This window comes from Macrotis lagotis, chromosome 1 (assembly GCF_037893015.1).
Source record: "Macrotis lagotis isolate mMagLag1 chromosome 1, bilby.v1.9.chrom.fasta, whole genome shotgun sequence".
Taxonomy (NCBI): Eukaryota; Metazoa; Chordata; class Mammalia; order Peramelemorphia; family Peramelidae; genus Macrotis; species Macrotis lagotis.
The window spans coordinates 431,779,261-431,804,516 of record NC_133658.1 but is presented as its reverse complement, the minus strand read 5'-3'; the positions used below and the strand labels follow the sequence as shown (position 1 = coordinate 431,804,516).

General features: G+C 36.0%; 2 protein-coding genes across 6 annotated transcripts in view; one reads left to right on the top strand and one right to left on the bottom strand.

The window, feature by feature from the left end:
* PPP1R13B (protein phosphatase 1 regulatory subunit 13B) overlaps positions 1-4,784 on the top strand; it is a 122,350-nt gene extending 117,566 nt beyond the window's left edge. For all 5 annotated transcript variants that reach the window (XM_074213213.1, XM_074213212.1, XM_074213211.1 and 2 more), the window contains 2 exons: positions 738-937; positions 2,958-4,784. In XM_074213213.1, the coding sequence (XP_074069314.1) occupies positions 738-937; positions 2,958-2,999 (242 nt within the window). In that variant the 3' untranslated portion in view covers positions 3,000-4,784. The remainder of the gene's footprint in view (positions 1-737; positions 938-2,957) is intronic.
* A 369-nt stretch (positions 4,785-5,153) lies between these two features.
* ZFYVE21 (zinc finger FYVE-type containing 21) overlaps positions 5,154-25,256 on the bottom strand; it is a 45,866-nt gene continuing 25,763 nt past the window's right edge. The window contains 7 exon segments of the mRNA XM_074213208.1: positions 5,154-5,797; positions 7,492-7,628; positions 10,058-10,111; positions 10,720-10,811; positions 12,701-12,776; positions 20,250-20,418; positions 24,042-24,092. Coding sequence (XP_074069309.1) covers positions 5,762-5,797; positions 7,492-7,628; positions 10,058-10,111; positions 10,720-10,811; positions 12,701-12,776; positions 20,250-20,418; positions 24,042-24,092 — 615 coding nt within the window. The 3' untranslated portion in view covers positions 5,154-5,761.

The following is a 25,256-nucleotide window of genomic DNA, read 5'->3' as shown; positions in this document are numbered from 1 at the left end:
AGCAATATGACCCCAAGAAAGTCACTTAAGCTCTCTGGACCTCTTTTACATCATGGAAAAAAATGAGGGAGCTGGACTCATTTGGCCTCTAAAATCCCTTCAACTCAAAAATCTATGAGTTTTCTTCCTTTTTGCTTTCTTCCATTATATTCTCTGTTGGTTTGAAGTTTCAAAAGAAACTCATTAGTACTATGTGGCTGCCCCTGATTTTTTTCTTTTAGAAAGTTTGATCCCAGGTTTTACTTCAACATGACACTTAAGAACAGTGACACATTGTCATCATTTCAGTGAGGCTTCTGTGAACTACCATTTTGTTGAAATATAGGAAAACTCATCATCCTTTAAGCGCTTCTCACTTGGCCATATCTTATTCATTTAAGCCTCGCTAGGTGGCGTAGTGGATAAAGCACCGGCCCTGGAGTCAGGAGTACCTGGGTTCAAATCCGGTCTCAGACACTTAATCATTACCTAGCTGTGTGGCCCTGGGCAAGCCACTTAACCCCATTTGCCTTGCAAAAACCTAAAAATAAAATAAAATCCTACATTTAAGCCTCTCTGACCTCTATGTGATGTAATCAGATCTGAACTTCTTACTTACAGGCACCATGTTAGGTATGTTTCCAGTGTGACTACTGAACCTTCACACCTTGAGCAGAATTATTCAGTCTTCTGCAGTATTAAGACTATGTGTTTCATATATTCTTGCTTTTTATTTAATATTTATGTTTTGTGAACAGGTGTCCAGGAAAAGCTGGGTGTAATGAACAAAGGTGTGGTGTATGCTCTTTGGGATTATGAAGCTCAAAACAGTGATGAGCTATCGTTCCACGAAGGGGATGCCATTACTATCTTGAGGCGTAAAGATGACAATGAAACAGAATGGTGGTGGGCTCGCCTTGGAGAAAGAGAAGGTTATGTGCCTAAAAACCTACTGGGGGTATGTGATTTGTTACATATGTGTTATATAGTCTTCCTTTTCCTGTTGTCTTCTCTGTCCGAAAGGTTGAATCCACATTCATTTAATATCCCCGTTTATTAAGTGCATTTATTTATTATGTGTAAGCTGAAGGAAATACAAAGATAAATCAGATATTATCCTTGCCCTCATGGAGCTTACAACATGGTAGGTAAGTTATACCCCCAAATTACTGTACTATAAAATTGAAAAATGGAGGATCACAGCATTAAAGTTGATCTCAGTGGTTATCTAGGGCACATTCCATATAGGACTCCCCTTCCCCACATTGTCAACGTGTAGTCAATTATCCTCTGCTACTAGCAATCTCCTAAGGGAGAGCTACCACCTCCTCAGACAGCCCAGGGCACTCTGGAAAGGTGCCTTGCATTGCCATCTTTCACTTACTAGTTACTTCTAGTTTTGCTCTCTAGGCCCGAGGAAGAACAAAGGCTGATCATTTCTATGGGACACAGAGTGCTGGTCCTTAAGAGACAGGAAAGTCACTTAACCTACTTACACGTAAATGTAATCATCTTGCTATCTTTTTTACAGATTAAAATCAGATGAGATATTTGTAAAAAGGGCTTAGTATAGGTGTCTGTCTACCACATAGTAGGCATAATTTCGCTAAACAGGTTTACTCAAAAGCAGATGAAAAATATATATCTTGAATTAAGTTTTAGAAAAGTTCACAAAAACTCAAAAGCTGAAAAGGACTGGAAACTCCTTTACAGCATCTGGGAGATGGCCACCCAGCATCTGCTTACAAAGTTCAAATACAGGGAAGTCATCTTCCCATGGGCCCATTCTACCTTCTTCACCAAGCATCTTCAAAGGCTTGTGACAAAGGAAAAAGTAAAATTGATAACCTCTGGCCTCAGAGTTTACATGCAAATATAGTCAGTAAACTTTAATTAGATACTAACTACTTACCAGGCACTATGCCAACCCTGGACACATAAAGAAAGGCAAAAAGATGAGGTTTTGCTCTTGAGAAGTTTATGATCTAATAGCAAATGGAGATAGGCAGTTCTAATTTCACATACAATGAGTTTATTTCATGCATAGTTAGGACTTAAGCTCAATATATGTTGTCTTTTTCTAAAGCCAATGCCTTTTGTCTTCTACATTGCCTTTTCTGTCATTTGATTAGAGTATAAACAATATTATTATCCTCTGAGAGAGAGGTCCAGATGAGAAAAGCCTGGTTACCTAGTGCTTCAGCAAGGGAAAGGGGAGACAAATGTTAAATTCTAGTAACTTTCCATAACAACTTATGGGAAGACATTTTCTGGATATAGTTCTTAAGACTTAAAGAAGAGTTCAGGAGTTTAGTTTTGATCCTTCTCCACTCACCCTTTTAACCTTTCTGTGAGACTACAATCATTTTCCCCTCAATTCAAAGCGGTTTCCTTTTAGAAGGAGAATAGATAGCTTAAGTCACTTATTGCCCAATTCTAAACCATTCAGAATATCTAGACTACTTCACAACCCTGTTTGTCTTAATGTGCTTGTCTTCCCATAGCTTCTGCAATATTGACTGCTACCATTTTTCCAGGGTAATTTTTCCCATTTTGGGAAATAAGAGACTCTTATCAGTGAAATTTGATGGAAAGGTTTTTTCCATCTCATTTGAGTTTCTTAATCGATCTGCATTGATGTTCTTATGTGTATTGAAGAATTGATTAGGCTGCTATTTTTGATTTGCTCCTGATCAATTTTGCTTTCCTTCTATCCTTGAACTAACTACTAACTAACTAGTTGATTTGATGAATATGAATAGTGCTTTATTGCAGTATAATTTTAGGCCTGATAATCTAAGTGTAGAACAATGGTGATCAAAGTTGGGTGCTATGGGAGAGGGAGTATCCAGCGACAGAGTGGGGGCTGCTTCTGCTTTTTTGAAATGGGTGTCTGACTGACCTGAGATTTCTCAAAAGCACTTATTAGTAAATGTCCAGTAGCAGTATTTCCTAATTTAAATTTTCTTGTTTTCTAGCTTTATCCACGAATCAAACCTAGACAGCGAACTTTAGCTTGAACCTTTCTTTGGAGCAGTACAGTTTTGTCATGAACAGAAATCATTGAAGACCTATCCTATAAGAGAATTGAAGCTGAGAACTCTCATTTTAATGGTGCTCTCATTAGCAGAAGAAACCTCTGCAGTTTGTAAGTGAGGCCCTTCCTTTTAATCTGCCATCATCCATGCATGGTACTTATTTGCCTATGAATTCTGTATTTTGCCAGTTACACCAAATCAAAATTAAGACTAGGCCTTCAAAACAATCACTCCTGTTGCCAATAGAAATCCCATAAACTAGTTGTTAGTTGCCAAAAATTAAATCAAAGTTTGTAAAAGAATTAATTGCATCATAAAAAAGTTAATAGAAGTATCAGATGATTGATCATAGTCATTATCCAGAGTTGAGAAAAGGCATTGGTGCCCCCTAGGCATGGTTGGAAAATTGCCCCAGGAGCCTTGAGGCTAACACATTAGGCGTTATTTATAACAAGTATCTCTTTCAAGCCATTGAGAATGGAGTTTTCTGGCATTCAAAGTGTAGTTATGAAGTTTTAATCAGTGTTCCCAATGGCTTCATGTGTATGTTCCCACCCCCTAGTTAGTCCCCATTTTATTTAATACCAGTAAATTTTTTTAAATGTACATTCTTCTCCTCTTAGCTCCTTAAGACACATTGCTGCAAACTATCATGATTGCAAAGTCAGAGGCTCTTGTAGCACTTTTTTCCCTGTTTCCCTTTTCTTTCCCTACTACCCAATCTCTTTATTTACCAAAAAGGATCTCTTATGGGAACTTATCAGTGTTAATTATAAAATGCAGGTGTGTTCTCTCTTAGGTCTAGATTTTTGATATGCTATTTTCCATTTTGTTTGGATCTGCCAGAGACTGTCATTCACTTCCACTGTTCATTTATTCAAGCCTTTGTATTTCTTTGAGACCTGGTATTAAGGGGCTTTTAAAAAGAATGATTTAATTTATTTGAAGAGTTTTAACCTAAGTAGGTTTGACCAAGTTTGTTTATAAAATCTTCACTGATCTGTGTTTATTATTACTAATAGCTTAAATTTGTTCTGAATCTGAAAGCAGTCAGTAACACTGGAGCTAGAGTCAAATTAAATCATGGTTTAAAGGTATGTCTGAATAGTTGGGAATAAAATAGTTGAACAGAGTCAGAGCTTGAGTAAGTGACTAAGGGATGCAGGGTTAGCAGTTGAAGGACTGAACTTAACCCTGAGAACATCACTCAGTGGGAATATTGTGGTAAAAAAAAAAGGAAATGAATGTATGAGATGGAAATTTTCAACAAAGGGGTAAAAAAAGGCAGATGCATTGAGCCAGGAGGACAGTTGCTATGTCTCAACAGTCCCTCACCTAATTCTGGGCCAGTTATGCAATAATGTCCACTATTTTGTAGGGAAGAGGAAACTAAAGCACTTCACTGGAGTTTGAATTATATGTATATGCTTTTATATACCAAAAGTATTTTTTTTTTTTTGAATTTTATCTTTTGAGTTTGTGGCCATGTTGGAAATATGTTTCTCATTAAAGAAGTGTAGGATTTTTTCCATGTATAAGTCTTGTGTATAATTTATATATGTATATCTATATATATCTATATTAAAAACAATTGATGCAGTGCTGTAACTGATCACATTTTAGCATTATGTGTGTGTGTGCGTGTGATGGAAAGTAAATATATTATTGAAAAAACTTGTATGAATGTGACAGAATCAATATTTCTAAGAGCCTTGATGATGCTAATTCTGATGTAAATGTGCACAAATAAACTATGGTCATCCCTGACTTGGGTCTGAATGTGTCTATATTTGTTTTTATTAAATCGAGAGTACTTCTGAAAGTAGTCTATTCTAATTTGGTTTTGAGCCAGGAGGAAGTTCTTCTGACCAATGAGGCATTCTCCCCCCCCCCCCCCCCCCCCCGCAATTGATTTTTGCTTATTTAACCCAGATTCAGTCTCTTAAATAATGAAAATAATTTAGACTTAGGTTTTATCCCAGTTCTGCTGTTAATTACCTATATGGCATTGAGAAAATCACCTCCCATTTCTGGGCTTTAACCTCCCCATTGGTAAAATAAGGAGGTTGCACTAAAGACCTGCAGGGGTCTCTCTCTAGAAGTTACATGACAAAAAAAATGGAACATGGCTATGAATTTTTCAAAATAGTTTTTAATCATGTTTTATGCACAAATTGCTGTACAATCATTTAATCAGGTAAAAGTATAAAACCTGGACCATAAAAGCTACAAACTTTCAGAAAGTATCAAAAGTTTGTTTAGGAGGTCCAATTAGTGACATCATAAAAGAACATTATATAAAACAATCTAAGGCAGATTTTGTTGGCAAAGAATAGCTCAACATCAGGATATATTAACTTCAAATATAAAGCAAAAATCCTGAGTGATTTACTCCCATAAGAATGCAAAAAAAGGACACTGAAATGACCTACTAGTAAGGAATCTATAGTAAACCCAATATATATTATATAAACATTGAACAGATTATCTTAAAAATACCTGATAGTTTACAGTAGTGTAAGTCAGATTCTTCTCTTTTAGCCCATAAGTACCAGCGAGATAAAATATACAAAGTCAAATGTGAAGCTGCATTTTAAAGCATTAATGAACTGTATACATATTGCACTAGATCAATGAACACTTAGGTTTTTCCAAACACTTTGATTGCATTTCCCAGCATTTACAGAATTAATCAGTTATGAACATATAGGAAGTCTCACAGAGCTTCTCAAATACTTCCACAATCATTGGTCCCGCGATTCATAGAGCAGTTTGGTGGCCTATATTGCAAAAAAAAAAAAAAAAAAAAAAGAGTTAAGATAAAGAATGTGCTTAACAGCTGACTCCTAGGTCAGGAGCAACAAAAACAACAAAGGCAAAACCCCCAAACATTTATAACTGTATTTCTTTTCATACACAGCAACCAAATCAAAGGGTTATTTAATAAAGGAGAAAATTAGTTCTCATAACTAATCTGAGTCAAATACAAAAATTGAGCTTTTTTAGTTTTATCACCTATAAGCAATGGAAAATTTACGTGCCATTTAAGGAAAAGAAGATTCCTAAGAATCACTATCAATTAACACATTTGGCTCCTGTCTCAGAGCCCAGTCAATAATTAGGTATAAAAACCTATGGATAAAGGGACCACTTGAGGCAACATATCTGGATTCAGTAGCCCTGGGTTCGCATTATCACTTCTGCGCCATTCAATTTTCTCATGTTTAAATTAAGGGCATAGAGTTGATGCCTCTTGGGTTCCTTCTTATGGTTAGTGGCTTTTGAGGATCTCAGATGTACTTGTGGTCATTCAACAAATCTCTATACATCTTACATAATACATATACATATATGTATGTGTGTATGTATGTATATATGTATGAAAGCCTTTTGTAGCAGGTGCTCAAAGGAATATAAAGACAAATTAAGTATACTGAGGTTGTAATACCTGTTGGGAATCAGGAGAGACATGGTTTTGGATCTTGGCTCTACAGTTTAACATTTAACTTCTTCAGAAGTAAAAATGGGAGTAATAATATACAACAATATATTAGCTAGCAGTGGAGGAAAGTGCTTATGGACATGGAATCTGTTACAAACATCCAGTTAAGTTCGTGCCTAGTAACTCAAGTTATGTTTAGAATTACTTGCCCAACCCCCCCCTCCAAAAAAAAACCCAACTGCAATCTGTAGTTTTCTTTTGTGCTTGTGATCAAAAATAGTGTAAATAAAGGTTATCTAAAAAGCATCAAAATTGCCTGCCTTCACCTTATTCCTCTTGTTTGTCTTCCATTCTCTCCCCAAAACCAAAGAAAAACACTTTGAAAGTATCAGATTAAATTCCATCTCCTTTTGAAATGAACAGAAAAATACTTGTCTTTACTGAGTAAGACCTCTCCCAGATAAACTGGACTTCATGGTTTTTAAAACCACTTGGGACTTTGTCCTTACTTAGAACTGTATTTAAAATTAGGTATGGATTCTGATTCAATGAATTCTCAACCTATTTTTGTTTTTGTTTTTAGTAAGCAAGGGACCCGATTAGGGTGGGCTTGTTACCCCACCTGGTAAATAGCTAGGAGAATGGAAAGCTTGTTTCCTCTGCCCAGAATTAACTACATCTTCCAGTTGCACAGCTTCTCATTTATTCCAACAGATGCTAAGATATAGCAGGTTCCTCTCTTTCTTCTGGACACTGAAGTGACTCTTCCTGAGGCAGAAGACTTCCCTTGATCCTTGTGTTCTAATATCAGACAGTACTAAGGTGACAGCTATTTTTGGTTTGGAAAAATCTCCTTTATATTAAATAGATAACCGGAAAACCTAATTTTAGACAACTTTTGGGGAGTGCTTTAGGAGAAAATATTCTTCTGATGTAACTTTTTCCAATGGGCTTTGTATGATAACCCCCTTAAATCTTTTTGCCAGGCACCAGTTAGTCAGCTGATAGGAAAGTGAGTGCTTTACAAAGTACCTTATGCATGGCTGCTAACCAGGTAGTTGACTGCTTTTTGTTAGAGTCTTCGCTGGCAGTGAACTTCATCTGGGTCACATCCTGAGCTCCTGGCTCTTTGTACTGGAGAACCATACCAGTCGCTCTAGCATTGCCTCCTGGAAAAGAAGATAGAAGATCCTTCCTTACTTGACATCTATTAAGTGTGGGGCCCTTCTCTCTGAAGAGCAAACACTTAATATTTTAGTATGCCTGTCCTCTTACCTGTTCAAGGTATCTACTTACATGCTCAATTTGCTCCTTCCATAGAACACCAAGGTCTGTTATCTAATGCTACTTTTAAAACATAAGGTTTGTTGTTCAGTATAGTCTCTCTACCATCTACCATCATCTACCATTACTAAGTAGCCTAAAAGGCTTTCTGCTAACACACAAATAAAGTTTTCCTATTTTATTTCAGTGGAAGCTTCCAACCACTCAAATCAACCACCTAATCTAGCAAGTCCTTTAACAAGGACTAAGGTTAGCATTCTTCTTTTTGAACAATCATTTCTGGATTTAGAATATTTAAAGATGGCAGTATTTCCTACCAAACTCCATTTTCCCCTGCTTTCTTTAGCAATTAGTAATTCTAGAGTGGGTAGTACACAATGTCACTTGGTGGTTCAGTCAAGTCTCCTTTAAAACCCACAAGATGGAATAGGATAAGTTTTAGAATTGAATAAATTGGATCACATGTAGTCTTGTCCTATGGCTGATGGCCTGAATATTGGGAACTGATTGGCACCAAATAGAACCAAATCTCACTGAAAAAGAAGGTATTCTGTGAATACCAAAAAAACCTAGCATCTTTCTTCAGCCACATTCCAGGAAAAAGGAAAGCTCTCTTTAGGCCTCCTGTGGCTTTCTGGGTTGAATCCTGAGTGCCATAGTTTAAATGACATTAATAAGCTGAAGAGTATGGAGAGGAGGGTAATCATAATGCTGAAAGGACCTTGAGTTACATGTCATCTAAGGATCAACTGAAAGTGAAGGAAAAAAAAGACAAAAGGGACAGGACAACTATTTTTTAAGTTTAAGGGACTAACATTTTATTCAGCGAGAGAAGGCAGTCAGGCCATGACTGGCCTACTGCATAAGCAAATTAGGGTTTGAAAAAAAACTTAATGTAATAGATGCTTTGAGAGGTGATGTATTCCCACTGTTCAACAGATGCTGGTTGAATATTTCTTAGGCATGTTGGTTAGGAATTCCTTTCAGGAACTGAGCAGTCAAATGACCAAAGTGACTTCCAACTCAAAAATTCAGTGATTCTATGACCATATAGGGAAAAAAACAAATTTACAGTAGAAAGCACCAAACTTCATGACACACTCCACATATTTCTGACACATATCTGCACCTCTAAATAGCTACTGGTCTTACTGTTGTTACTTGCTTCATTTAAGGATTATTTACTTAAAATAGTTGTAGTACTAGAAGGAAAAACTAAGATTAATTTAAGCAACAAAATGATAGGGGAAAAAAATCAAATCTGAATGTGACCTGAAATAGCCAATAAAATGCATTCGACCAGAAGACCTTGCTTTTATGTAATGCATTCCCAAAAAGTTGAATAAAGAAAATTTTAAAGGATTGTTAGGGATTTTTTCAGAAGACTCATATGTAGAAATAAAAATGACCACCAGATGGTGCTAGTCTTTTGTTAAAACCGAATCTAGTTGTCCCAGCTCAGCCCTACATCACTATAGAACTTATTATATTGGGCAAACTTCTACTTTTCTGTGACCCTCTCTGTAAAATGAAGGGATAAATTACAGCCCTTCTATTTGCCCAGCCCCTGAGCCGGGTCTCTAGTCTAGTTTCCTCTTTGTTGCAGAGAAAAGACAGAAGTGGAAAGCAGGAACAAATCTTTCATCTATAAATTTAAGCTTCTACATTTCCACTAGGGTTCACCCTGAGGAAAGTAGCATAGACAGAAGCTTCCTCTTTAATCTAAGTCAGAGAGCAGTTTGGAAAACTCTCAGAGGGCCTTCTTTGGAAACCCTGATCTGTTATCTTTGCCATGAGCTGTCCACCTGAGGGCAAAGTTCCTTCCTACCTTTGGCTTAACACATCAACATCTAGGATCATAATTTGTAGAACAGGTCCTAAAGAGAAGAAGGATCCTAAGAAAACTAAATTGTGATGGAAGGTGGGGGGGAGAAAAAATTTAGATGAGACAAAGTTGGGGGTCTCTGATGAAGTATCCTGGGCAGCAGAGAACACCACAGGGTAGAGGGAAGACGAAGGCTGGGAACTATTCAGCACAACATAGCCTCAAACCTTGCAAAGGGTATTTATGCAGGAAGCATTTTTGGAAAAACAAATGAATCAATAAATGTTTTAAGTTACATTCTTTCTAAATAACTATTATCCAGATATGACCTCATATCATTCAGAGAAGGGAATTAAAATGTAATGGCACACAGAACTTTTATAGGGATCATCAAAGGTGAACAGAAAGAAGGAAATGAGGTTGGGGAAGGGGAGAGAAAAATCACAAAAGCATGCTGTGAGGACGGAGGCTCACATTAACAGTGCTGACCTTCAGTAATGTGTTGGCTCTCCAGGAGGCTGGTATAAGTGTGAATATCTTTTTCTACATCAAGAAGATAGGCAGGCAGTGAGAAGAAAGAGCAATCAAGAGACCCATCAGAAAACAAAGTAAAGTTGTTTAAGTTACACGAATTTATTACTGACCTACTCATTTCACAAGCCCTAAATGCTGACAATTTTCAAGTAAAAAGGGTCCTAAAATTAGGAATAAAGTATAAATGGGAAAAGATTCACATCTAATCAACTATTAAACAAACACACAAAGAAAATAGATAAGGGAATGTTAGAAATTCAGGCACTAATTCAGAAATTTTATATAAACCAAAGCCTTGAGGAATGAGGGTCCTGTTGCACTGAGAGCTCCAGTCTCAATTTTAACTGAATGGAAAATGGAATGGAACATTAAAGGTCTAAGCCAAAAGAAAAATCAATACATACATACAAATACTTTGCTGTCTGCTAACTGGACTAATTGATAGAATCTATGGAAGCCAACACTTTTGCCCCCTAAAGACTGGTTATTTAAGATGAATGCCATTATCCTGTGCCTTTTAAAGGGCATGATTAGAAAGGTCAATTTTCATTCAAAAATGTAAATCCTATAAATATTAGACAATCTTATTCATTAGCACTTTGAAAATTAACTTTTACCTCCAGGAATAAAGCCATCGGTTAGTATTTGGACAGTTGAAATTTGAGCAATTTCAATTTCATAATGGCTGTCTCCATCCAGAAACAGGTATCTGCAGAGAATAAAATGCAAAGTTTTTTCAAATCAAGACAATTTCTTTTATATTCATGTAATAATGACATTACTGAATAACTACTGTATATTAACTATGAAGGCTGCATGTTTTCTGCAGTGCTTCCTAGGTAGAAAGATTCTGCTTGGGCAGCTAGGTGGCACAGTGGATAAAGCACCAGCCCTGGAATCAGGAGTACCTGGGTTCAAATCCAGGCTGAGACACTTAATAATTACCTAGCCGTGTGGCCTTGAGCAAGCCACTTAACCCCGTTTGCCTTGCAAAAAAAAACAACACCCTAAAAAAAAAAAGATTCTCAAGAATAGAACACAGTCCAATAACCTTAGTATATAAGATGATATCAGAATTTTTCCTTCTCCTTAGTCACATACAATGAAAAGGTGGTAAAGCAGGTGAAAAGAACAGTGGGTTTGGAGATCAGAAGATCCTGGATTCATATTTCAGCTGGTGATACCTGGGCAACCTTGGCCTTGAATAGAGACTAGATCTTCTGAAATTTTTCCCAGTTCTAAATTATATATATATATATTATTCTACACTGTTTTAGTATTAACCACCCTTACCCTTCTCTGAAACTTCTCAATTTAGAAGGATCCTAATAAGATTAAGGGAAGGAAACCTTGAGTCCAGCCTTTCTGTATGGTCATCTATTGATGTGATTTTTATAATTTAGTGAGTCTGTGGCTTTGGGGGGGGGGAGAATGGGTGGGCAGCATTCCTTGGAGTAATATTTGAACTTTGAATGAAATAAAGCTTCTTTACAGCAGAACCAAAGTGTCATACTCTCCATAGATTTTACATCTGGGTTTGGAGGTATAAATGGGGTCCCTACCAACACCAGCCATTAGGAACTTATTTAACTAATTCAGGAGCCATCAAGAAATACTATTACAAAGGAACCACAGTAACTGGGAAGAATTATAGGTAACCACTGCTAATCCCTAATCACATAGGCCTAATTACAACAGAGAATTGTTGTGTCTGAAGGAGCTGAAAGTCATGATGAAGAGTTTTTTAGGTCTTGTTCTCAGAGACATTTTAACATATGAAGGAAGACAGCTAGCTAATAGAAATATTAAAAATATTAATAAACATCACTATCACTACCACAGCCTTTGCTAACATTAACATGCCTCATCTATTACTATTACAACTTGTATTTTTACAGTGTTTTCCATTGCAAAATACATTTTCCTCATTTGCCATCTTATGAGGTAAGTATTCCAAGTATTATCTTTCCTATTTTCTGTATGAAAAAAACTGAGGCCCAGAGAGAGATTAAGCCAGGTCTTTTACTAGTCCTCACATCATTTTTGCATAACATACTCTTTTCAAAAACCGAATTTTCAATTTTCTACTGAAAACTGAAAATTTTAGGTCAAAAACAAAATAAGTGAAGGCAAAGGACGAGGCAAGAAAACAATGGATATGTAAGTATTAGCAAGACTAGGAGATTAATTCTGATTAGCAGCTCCAAAGTATTTATTTCAGCAAATAGCCCTTAACAACCCTATTAGCACAGAACTCAACTCACAAGTCAATGAATAAATTGCCTAAATGTTACATATTCTTATCAAAACTAATGTATGGGGGCAGCTAGGTGGCGCAGTGGATAGAACACCAGCCCTGGAGTCAGGAGGACCTGGGTTCAAATCCAGACTCAGACACTTAATAATTACCTAGCCGTGTGACCCTGGACAAGTCACTTAGCCCCCATTGCCTTAAATAAATTTATTTTTTTCCTTGGGTTTTTTTTTTTTTGCTGATCTCTCAGAGGCTCAGCTTTCTCATCTCATTTGGAACTAAGTGGATTGGCTAAGATAATACAGCACATGTCGTAAGTTCTAAAGATACCAATATTTTCTTACCTCTGATTATTAGAAAGGCGACAAATCATCATTTCAGATTTTTCTGATGTTCCTAGTGTTACACAGAAAGTAGCTCCTTGAAACAGAAAGAAATTTAAGAGAAAATACTTATAAGCTTCTTAGCTCTTTAAACAATTCTTTCTCCTTTTTTTTTTTTTTGCCAGGCAATTGACTGGAAAAAATCCTATATCCCAGTTATTGTATAAGAGGTAGATATCCTATTGAATTTTAATTTTATAATAGTTCTACTTAACTTTGTAAGCTGTCTAATAAAGCAGTCAAATAAAACCTGAAAGTTTTAGGGTTATATTTAATATTCAATGAACGTTAAACATGGATTTATTTCTATCTTTTTTTTCCTCCCACACACAGCCATCCTTGATAGGTAGATTCATGAAACAAATACTCTGTCATGCATCATGTCAGGAAGCAAAGACAGAAAGGCAAAAATTAAGTCCTTCCCATCAAGGACCTTCAATTCTAAGAATCCTTATAGGAAAGAATCATAAAGAGAAAAAAAAAATTCAGCAAAAATAGCCAACGTGTCAGCCAAGTCTTCTCTAATGTGTCCTGTTTCACTGCACATTCCTCCATTTTTGCAAAGATGGTTGGGAGATGTTTTCTCATAGCTCTTAGTTATTATAATTTCACAACATTCTATCTTGATTTTTACTGCTGGTCTTTCCAGTTACAGTATTTTAATCACTGTGCATATTTTATTTTTTTTAAATTAATTTTTATTAAAGAGATTATTTGAGTTTTACAATTTTCCCCCTATCTTGCTTCCCCCCACCCCCACTGAAAGCACTGAGTCAGTCTTTACATTGTTTCCATGTTGTACCTTGATCCAAATTGGGTGTGATGAGAAAGGAATCATATCCTTAAAGAAGAGAAGTCTAAGATGTGACAAAAGACAATAAGATATGTTTTTTTCTAAATTAAAGGGAATAGTCTTTGCACTTTGTTCAAACTCCACAGCTCCTTATCTGGATACAGATGGCACTCTCCTTTGCAGACAGCACAAAACTGTTCCTGATTGTTGCACTGATGGAATGAGCGAGTCCTACTGTGCATATTTTCTTCCTGTTTCTGTTTACTTCCCTTTGTATCAGTTCATGAGTCTTGCAGTGCATCTCTACATTCATCATTTTTTATAGCACTGAAATACTAGATTTAAGTACACAATTAGGTTGGCCACTTCCTCAATCAATAGACATCTGTTTTGTCTAAAGACCTTTGCAACTATAAAAATGTGCTGTTAAAAATATTTCGGAGTATATGTGGTCTTTCTTATTATCACTAACCTCCTTGGGCCAAATGCTTAACAATGGGGCTTTTTGATTGCTTTTCAGAATGATCAGGCTCACTAAGTTCTATCAAACATCAATTAGTGTTTCTAACTTTTCCCAACTCTTGCCAACATTGACTATACCAGTCTTCAATCATCTTTGCCAATGTACAATGTATGAAATGAAACTTTAGAGTTCTCTAGATTTGCATTCTCTTATTATTAGTGATACGAAGTGATTTTCACAATGGAATAAAAAGTCTTACTTCAGTCTTAAGCTACTGAAGTTTTAAGAGGTTTTCTTTATTTTGGTCCTGGGCAGTGAAGACCAGAAACTTCCCTCAAGTAACTGTGTGTTTTTAATCATGCAAACAGCATGTCCCATAAACAATTATTTAAGAGAAGTTTCTAGTTTTCACTGTCCAGGAAAAAAAAAAGTATAACTTCTAGTTATCTAGAAACTAGCTTCCCAGAATTCTTCAGTGTTAGTTCAAGCATAAACCTAGAGGGAGTTTAAGAAGAAAGAAAAGATATGACTACACAAATCTTATGGACAACTACAAATTTGGAATCATTTAAAAAAAGGCAAAAGCAGCTTGGCCTAGCAAAAAGAATACATGTGACTAAAACTAAAAACCTTTGGGGAAACAAAGAAAAGAAGGTGAAGGCAACTACTTAAGCTGTTGTTAACAATGTATAAGTATAAATAGTCATTTATGTGGATTTTTTCTTTATTCAAAGTTGAGACCACAATAAATTATTTTTTAAAAACCTTCAGTGATATACAAATTACTTGGGATTAGAAATCACTGAGATAGGGGCGGCTAGGTGGCGTAGTGGATAGAGCACCGGCCCTGGAGTCAGGAGTACCTGAGTTCAAATCCAGCCTCAGACACTTAATAATTACCTAGCTGTGTGGCCTTGGGCAAGCCACTTAACCCCATTTGCCTTGCAAAAAACTAAAAAAAAAAAAAAATCACTGAGATTGTTTAATTTTTTTTGCCAGCAATTGGTCCTGTATATGGGCTCTTCAGTTAATTCTTTGCCAATTGAGTGCTGAGTTCCACGTCTCACACGTGTTCCCTTGCTTTCTTTTGTTCTGTTTTAATAAAGCAAGATGCAACAGCTGTAGCTTTTGAAATACAGCTTCAATGCTTACAAGATGCTGCAGAAGCAGCGAATGTAGGGAATTTAAGCATTTTAGATATTCCTCTGGTCCATGAGGAAACAGGATTGGCTGCATTGAACCACAAAAAGTAAATGCAGCTGAAGTCAACAAACAAGGCCAGGAACTGAATAGCAAACTATTAGGGTGAAACAGCTTAATTAATTTCCCCAAAACAAGCAAAAACCTTCAGAGGGATCTAGTAGCTAGAGTTAGTGATTCTTCTAGAAGCTGAAAGACCAAATAAGATGATGGTAAAAATTTAAAACTACCAAAAGTTTCTATGAAGAAAAAAATGCTTTTAGTGGGCAAGAAATTGAAAGAGCAAATTTCTTAATCTTTCATGTAAGTTTCAAGGTTGTATTATATATTTTGGCTCCATTTGGGAATTTGTAATTCTGTAATTGTGTAAATTGTGTAATTCTATAGTAATTCTGCTTTTCAGAATTACCAATTTATTTATCAGAATTCATTATTTCCTCATTGAGGATGTCTTTCAGGTTCACTGGAAGTTAAAAATTTTCAAAACATTTTTTAGGATGAACTTTTTGCATACTGATGAAGATACCCAGATCATACAGGCTGACATGAACTTCTGACAACAGTTTGGGGATAGCTTTAAATTGAAAAAGTGATTTCATTAGTAAAAATTACCTTTCATAATCTTTAGTACTATTCCTCTCCCCTCAAAATGGGACTCCAGATTGACAATTCCAAAACCTTCAACTAATTCTTTGATGGCACGGTTTCTAGTTCCCTGCCCTGGCCCAGTCTTGTTTCAGCTTATCAATATTCTTTCCAAAATGAGTCCCAACTGAACACAATATTCCAAATGTGGACTGACCAAGGAAGGACACAAAATACTGATGGAAATTTCTCTTTTCTGGACATTTATAAATGTGGTCCAACATTGCCTTTGGCTCCTGTGATATTGCTGACTTATTCTAAGCATGAGTCCACTAAAACTACCAGGTTTTTTTTTTCCACAAGAAGTGCCATCTAAGGGGCAGCTAGGTGGCTCAGTGGATAAAGCACCGGCCTTGGAGTCAGGAGTACCTGAGTTCAAATCCGGTCTCAGACGCTTAATAATTACCTAGCTGTGTGGCCTTGGGCAAGCCACTTAACTCCATTTGCCTTGCAAAAAAAAAAAGACCCTAAAATATAAAAAAAGAAGTGCCATCTAGCTATGCCCACCCTATGGATTAACACTTGGATTAAACCAAATAAAATAGCTTCTCAAATGGACAACTATACTTTATTCCTACTAAAAGTCATCTTATTAGATATGGCTCATCCATTTAGCCTGGCATTATCTTTTAAGAGTCTCATTCTGTCACTCAATGTTAGTTATCTCTAACTGACAAAGATCAGTTTCTTTCCAGATCTGTAAAAATGTAGGGTCATTCAAGTTTTCTATAGGTTACTCTGGCAACAGAGAATATTCTAAGACTCCAGCAAACTCCTTTCATCATACTAAAAGTCACCTCTGACCATAGCAGATAAGTTCGAGGGAGCTTCTAGTGGCACAGGGACAAAATCATAAAGTCATAAGAGATCAAATTTGAACCCAGATCTTCCTACCCCTAGAATTTTACCTGCTATGTCATGCTTGCCTATGGCAATAAACAAAAAGAGCTACAAAACTCACATCTTTTGATCACATCCCTATTGAGGAAGGTCCAGTTTCCTTTTATTGACAATATCAATCTGTATTCATAGATGCTTTAGGGTGAAAATCAAAATTTTTATATATCTGAAACATTTATATATTAAAGAATGACTAAATTGTGGTATGTCATTGTGATGGAACAGGATAATGTCATTAGAGTATTAAATATTAAGAATACAAAAAATACATTTACGCAAAGCAAGGTTAACAGCTGGAAGAATATACATACTGCTTTTAACTATAATAAGTTACACTCAAAGGACAATAAAACTGCATACCTTTTGATCCAGCAATACCACTACTAAGTCTGTTTCCTAAAGTGATCACAAAAAAGGGTAAAAAAACCCTACATGTACAAAAATATTTATAGCAGCTCTTTTCATAGTGGAAAACAAAGAATTGGAAATTGGTGGGATGTTCATCAACTAGGGAACAGCTGAACAAATTGTGGTATATGAATGTGACAGCACTATAGTTTTTTTTTTTTAAAGGTTTTTGCAAGGCAATGGGGTTAAGTGGCTTGCCCAATGTCATATGGCTAGGTAATTATTAAGCGTCTGAGGCTGGATTTGAACTCAGGTGCTCCTGACTCCAGGGCCTGTGCTCTATCTACTGTGCCACCTAGCCACCCCAGAGCACTATAGTTCTATAAGAAATCATGAGTGGCCAGAGTTCAGAAAAGCCTGGAATGGAAAGACTTTCATGAACTGATGCTGAGTGAAGTGAGCAGAACCAGAACACACTGAACAGCAACACTGTGTGATGATCAACTATGATATACTTGCTCATTTCAGCAGTACTACAGTGATGTTTGTCCTTCATTATTGAGGAGAGGGTATGCCATGACAAGTACATGGATTGGATTTGGGTGAGGGGGTACTGTGTTAAGTGTCACTAGCCCCATTTTTTCCTATAGAGCCATCCAGGGCCAGTAACCAGATATAAATCAGGACAACTGTAGATGGCCCCAGATGTACGGCAATCAGAGTTAAGTAACTTGCCCAAAGTCACAAGTGTCAAGTGTCTGAGGCTGGATTTGAACTCCCATCCTCCTCACTCCAAGGTCAGTATCTATCCATTGCACCACCTTGCTACCCAGTACTATAATCACAGATAATTCCAAAGGGCTTGTGATGACAAATACCATCCATATCCAGTTAAAGAACTTTTTTTCTAACTTTTGCAGACAAAACTTAATACTCCAATTTTTAAAAGTTGTCTCCTGTATTATGTTTTTTTCCCCTTTAATGGTTGCTCCCCCTCTTTCACATGATTTTTTTCCCTTATCACAACATGATTAATAAGGATATATGTTTAACACAAGCTCTTTATTGGGGGGGAGGGGGAAGGAGGGGAGGCAAGGAAGGAAGAAAGGGAGAAAATGTGAAACTCAAACCTTACCAAAAAAATGACTGTTGAAAACTATCTCTGTAGGTAGTTGGAAACATAAATAAAATAGTTAAAATTTAAAAATCCAATAATAAAACCATGTGTACAGAAATGAAAAGAGATTGAAAGGGGATTGAACATATTCTTACTATCATATTTTTTTTTAAATCAAAATATAAACAGCTCAGAATTTGGGGCTTTATCTGGAGTTCAAAGTAGTTAAACTATTTTATTTATCTATGACAGATGTTAAGTTTGTGCCCCAAGAATTTATTTTTAAACTGAAAAGAGCCCTGGACTAGAAACAGGGAGACCTTAATTCTAGTTCCAACTTTGCAACTGCATGACTTTAGGCAAGTTATTTTAATTCTTGGAGTCTTGGGTTTCCTATCTGTAAAATGAAGACTTTGGGCCAGATGATTTTAAAAACACCTTTAATCTCTGATACCCTATAGCAGCCTCTGTGAAGAGTCAGTTGTTGTATGAAGAGAGGAGTGGAGTGCTCTACTGCTTTATCTGGCCAACACAGAAAGCAGAGAAGTTTGGGAACATAAAAATTTTAAAAACAAATGTTTTTACATGTAACTGAATGAAAATAATAAGATAGTAAAAAAACAAAAAAAAGCAGAAAAACAGAGAAACAAACAAATCATAGGACAGAAAAGAGAAGAGAGAATAAAAGCAGGGAGAAGATAGTAGAATGGTCCCAAGGGATGCACTGAAAGAAGAATGGCTCTGGAGTCAAAGGAACTAGCTTTTAAACCCTATCTCTGACAATACTTGTCAGACCTTGGTTAAGAAATGACACCTCTCTGGGCTCAGTTTCTGCAGTTGTAAAATAAAGGGGTTGGACTAAATGGTCTCTGAGACCAAGGCCTGCCTGTGTCTGTCTGTCTGTCTGTCTCTCTCTCTCTATATATATGTACATATGTATATATATATATATATATATATATATATATATATATATATATGGATCCCTGTGTGTTCATATTGATTTAGAAAACCACATAGTAATAATATGTTTTATTTTACTTTTATTTCTCTCATTAAATATATTTCACATCACATTTTAATCTGGTTCAAACCACACTGGGATCTATTGTGGGATGCTTGTTTGAACTCTTCTGATCTAGAACACTCATCTCCATACTTCTTTGATCATGCCAAAATCTTTGACCACACCTCCGTGTGTGTGTGTGTGTGTGTGTGTGTGTAAAACATACATATCCAACATTTTTAAGAATAAAATAACAATGAAACATTTTTGATCCTAGCACCAAGAAGATCTACTGAAGTCTGTTGAAAAAGGAAATGTTGACATGTTCAGACCATGGCTTCAGGAAAATCTCTTTGGCAGATTATGGAGATGGGTATGAAGCAAGGAAATCAATTAGGAGGCTATTATTTCAGTAGCTGAGGTGATATGGGTCCCAACTAGAGGATGTAGATATGAAAGATGTTCTGGAGAAATCATCATATTTGGCACCTGTCTGGATATGTGGGAAGATGAAGTGTAGAAGATATGGATGTGAATGAATCTAGGTAATGAGAAGGATAGTGGTACTTTTAATAGAAATAGGAAAACTGAGAAGAGTGGCAAATTTAGGAGAAAAATTAATGTAATAGGGAACTTCAATGAAGATAAATAACTCAGTGTTGAAAATGCTCATTCTATGGAACTCCATATTTTAAGTAACAGTTACTGTAACCAAAAGGTGATCTATATGGAGGGGAATTTTTTGCATAACAAAGAAAAAAACTACTTGGAACAGGAAACAACACGATGGAGTCACATTATAATACTCTCCACATGCAACAGCAATAAAATAAAACAATTTTTTGAAGAATTTACTAAAAGCTTTTGAAAAAAATGAAAAAAGAAAAAAGGTAAGGAAAGGTATAAGAAAGGAAAATACATAAAACACATTGACACTAGATGTTAATCGTTTTAATTTAAAGGACTGTCTTGTTAATTAATCCTCTTCATAAGACTGAGGGTTTAACCATTCAGATGGACCACTCAAATAAGACTTACCACTCATGAGCACTTTGAGTTGCTTGTCATAGAATTCCATTTCTTTCTGAGACACAAGCACACACTCGGAGCACTGTCGTACTGGGTCCACAAAACACATCCGAGGCAAGGGTACTTTTTTGCTGCAGCATTTATCACAGAAACACTTTCCACAGCGGCGACAATGATGCTGGGCAAAGAATCAGGAGATCATTCATTGGCTGGGGATTAGGAGTAGGATGAGTAAAAACAAGGAAAATATGGAAGTAGAGAGATGAAATGAAGAAGGGGAAAAAGTCATGTCATTCAGGACCAGATGTTGAAAATACCACCAGTGATGCCTAGTCCAAATGGCTGCACAAATATAGAAGTCACCAGTTGTGAACTGATCCAACCTTTCTGAAGATCAGTTTGGAACTACACCCAAAGGCAAGAAAATGGTACATACCTTTGATCCAACAATAACACTACTAGGTCTGTATCCCAAAGAGGTCACAAAAAAAGGAAAGGGACCTACATGTACAAAAATATTTAAAACAGCTCTATGTGATGGCAAAGAATTGGAAACAGAGATGCCCATTAATTAGGGAAATGGCTGAACAAATTGTGGTATATGAATATGACAGAGTTCTGTATGAAGTCATAAACAGGTAGACATTAGAAAAGTCTGGAAGGATTTGCATGAATTGATACTGAGTAAAGTGGGAAAAACCAGTATAATACTGTATACACTAAGAGCAACACTGTGAAATGACCAACAGATCTCTCAGCAGTTCAGTGATCAAGGACAATTCTAAAAGATTTGTGATGTGAAATACCATCTACATCCAGAGAAAGAACCATGGAGTCTGAATGAGGACCAAAGCATACCATTTTCCCTTTTTAAGACTTGTTTTTTGTTGGGGGGGGTTTTCCTTTCTTGTAATTTTTTTTCCCCTTTAGATTTCATTCTTCTTTCACAATATGACAAATATAGATACATGTTAAACATGATTATATGTGTATAACCTATATAAGATAGCATCCTATCATGGGAAGGGGGAGAAGGTAAGGAGGGTAAAGAAAAATGTGGAACTCAAAAGCTTACAAAAAGATGGATGTTGAAAAAACTATCTTTGCATGTAATTGGAAAAAAAATAAAACATTAATTTAAAAAAGAAATCACCACTTAAAAAAATCACATTTATGACAAAAATATCCAGTTGGAGGGGCAGTTAGGTGCCACAGTGGATAGAGTACTTGCCCTGGAATTAGGAGGACCTGAGTTCAAATTCGGCCTCAGACACTTAATTAGCTATGTGACCTTGGGCAAGTCACTTAATCTCAGTGCCTTGAAAAAATTAGCCAGTCAGGCCAATATGACTAGAAAGGATAATGATCAATGGTGGAATGCATGTGGGAAATCTGGGACACTATTACATTGTTGGTGGAGCTGTGAACTCATCCAACGTTTGTGGAGAGCAATTTGGAATTACACCCAAAGAGCAATAAAAATGAACTTTGATTCAAGAATACTAATACTAGGTCTATACCCTGAAGAGATCATGAAAAAGGGTAAAAATATTACTTGTAAAAAATATATTCATAGCAGCCCTGTTTATGGTGGCAAAGACATGGAAATTGAGTGAATGTCCTTCACTTGGGGAATGGCTTAGCAAACAGTGGTATATGTATATCATGGAATACTATTGTTCTATTAGAAACCAGGAGGGATGGGAATTCAGGGAAGCCTGGAGGCATTTGTATGAACTGATGCTGAGCAAGATGAGCAGAACCAGAAGAACAATGTACCCCTAATAGCAACATAGGGGTGATGATCAACCTTGAAGGACTTGCTCATTCCACCAGTGCAACAATCAGACAAAATTTTGGGATATCTGAAATGGAGAATACCATCTGTATCCAGAGAAAGAACTATGGAGTTTAAACAAAGACCAAAGACTATTACCTTTAATTTAAAAAAAAAACCCCAATATCTTTATTATGTAATTTTGCTATCTTTTATACTTTATTTTTTTTCCTTAAGGATATGATTTCTCTCTCATCACATTCAACTTACACCAATGTGTACCATGGAAACAATGTAAAGACTTAACAGACTGCCTTCTGTTGGGGATGGGGGAGGGAAGAGAGATTAGGGGAAAAATTGTAAAATTCAAAATAAACAAATAATTTTTTTAAAAAAATTAGCCATTCAGCCATGACAATGAAAATTAATGAGGTACTCAAATCCATTACACTTAGGCAAGCAAGACTTTCTATGTTTGTCCTGGTTTTGGGGCTCACTAACAATTATGACCTCTGAAAGGTCACTTCCCCTTCTACCTGGGCTTTTAGAATGAATGGGCTGTTCTAGATTGTCAGGAATCCAGATGATTCCTTTTCTTACTCTAAGTAGTACAAATGCCTAAAACATTAGTACCATTTCCTTTTGTCAATAGGAGGTAGTGTCCAGGGTAGAGGGCTCTCACAGTTTGAATCATGAAATCTTATATTAGAAGTTTCCCAGAAAAGTCATCAAGTCCACTCTTCTATCAAATATAGGAACCTGACAAGTGATTGCTAACTCTTTTCAAAAGACTTCTAATGGCAGAGAACTTTATTTTTGATGAAATAAGATTTTTTTCATCCTTTGGACAGTTCTTCATTGTATTGAGTCAATATTTGCCTCCCTGTAATTCCCACCAAATTCTACCCTCTGCCTACTAGTCCTCCACAACTACAGAGATAACCTAAAAGAATATTTTTTATTATCTTTTAGATATAAAGATTTCAAACCTTTTCATTTTATAGATGACAAAACTGAGACTCAAAGGAGGAAGAAATGACATATGACCCTTAAGGTCTTTAATCAAGGAGCAAAGTCAGGATTTAAAACCAGGCTCTCTGCCTCCAAACATAAAGTCCTTTGTTCTTAAAACCATGTTCTTTTTAATCACCTTTCTTGAGATTCAGGTTTAGTTAAAATGCACAAAATGCACAAAACTCAAATGAAGAAGAATTAGGTGATGACACTTTAAAATAGAGGAACATTTCATTTTTATTCCCAGACATATGGATAAAAAGGAAATTAAAAATATAAACCCAGGAACCCCTTTGAGAACAGCAAACCTTTTTTCCTTTTTGTATTTCTAGCACTTAGCAGTACTTGGCAAAGATCAGGCACACTAAAAATACTTGTTGAGTATCTGATAAGATATCTCACACACACAGAGAAAGAGACCATTGGATCATTCTGCAATATTTGCTTTTAACTCTAAGGACTAAGAATTAGTTATTTGAATAGTTTTTCATTTGCAGGCTGTGAAGTACTATGTGAGCTAACCTTATACTAAGACATTTCTTTATTTGCTGTTTGAGTGTGTCTGACTCTTCTTGACCTTGTGTACCATAGCACACCAATACAATTCATGGGGTTTTCTTGAAGTGGTTGGCCAAGTGGATTAAGGCACATGGTGTTTAAGAGACTTGTCCAGGGCCACACAGCTTGTAGGTGTCTGAGGTGAAGTTTGAACTCAGGCCTTCCTAATTCCAGGCCCAACACTATTCCCTTGAGTCACCTAGCTGACTCCTTCTGCCTATATATCCCTGTAACTGTGTATATACAGATATATGTGTATACACACACACATATAATATATAAACACATACATGCATATGTTTTTATATATATATATATATATATATATATATATATATATATATATATATATATATATATATATATTTTACCTACATACACTAAATACATGAACCTGTCCCTCACTCTGCCTTCCCTCTCCCCAATGTCTCAGTTTCTTAATATGACCTTACCTTTCTGGTTATGAAGTCAAACTTGATGTCACACTGCATACATCTTGGACACTAAGAGAGAAGAAGACTATGTATTAAAATAAAACATACTGCAGTACTGATGCCAGGGTTTTTTTACTCAAAAGTGTTGTGAGTCTAAAGATCAGAAAAACTAATTCAAGAGAACAAACTTTTTTCCCTGGGCTAGACCCCAGCTAAATGACCTTGGTGAAAGGATTTCCTCCTTTGAGAAATAGTGATAATCCCTGTTGCTTAAAGCATACTTAGGATATGGTAAGAAGGACTAATAAGTTATACTCATATAACAATTGGACACAATCAGTCAGGGGCAAGAGATGCAAGACTTAGTTCTACTTGATCGAGCACACTGAACTATCTATATTAGCAAGTCTTAAACCTGTAAGTCAAAAAAATCATTAACAGTAGCTTACATTAGGAACTCATTCTGTACACAGAAATTTTAAAATAAATTCTGAGTTTCATTGTTTCATTTACAGATAGAAAGGATTAAAATCCTGAATTTAAGAGTTGAAAGTGATCTCAATAGCCATCTAGTCCAAAAGAATCCCCATTGTACCACACTCACTAAGTAAGCATTCAAGCTTTTGCTTGAAGGTCATAGATTTAGAATTGTAAAGGACCTCAGAGGTCACTTAATCCTTTTTACAGATGAGAAAACTGAGGCCCAAGGAGGTTAAATGATTTTCCAAAGTTCAGACTCATTAAATGCCGAATTAGACCTAGGTCCTTTAAATTCAGTGCTGTTTCTACCATGCCAAGCTTTCTCAATCTCCAATGAAGAGGAACTCATAATCTCCAAGGCTACCCAATACATACTTTTGAATAGCTCTAATTGTTAGGAATCTTTTCTTGACATTAAGTCTAAATTAATTCTAAAATTTGTAGCTAGAAAATGGCCACATAACAATTAACTCAAATAACCTCAGATAGTTTTGCATTTGTTTCCCTCTCTTAAAAGAAAAAAAAAATAAGAATGATTTTGGGGTATAAAAATATTAATCAAGAGCTGACTGCTTAAGGTCTTCTATGAGTAAAATTTCTTTCATGCAGTGGAAATTCTTTTAAAATGAGAACAGTTTTACAAACTGATAGGCTTTAGTCATTAGAACTTCTGATGGAGTACTACATTCCAATGAAATCAAATTTGTAAAAAATTACAGGAATTACACTTATTTGAAGGCATCTTCAAGCTAT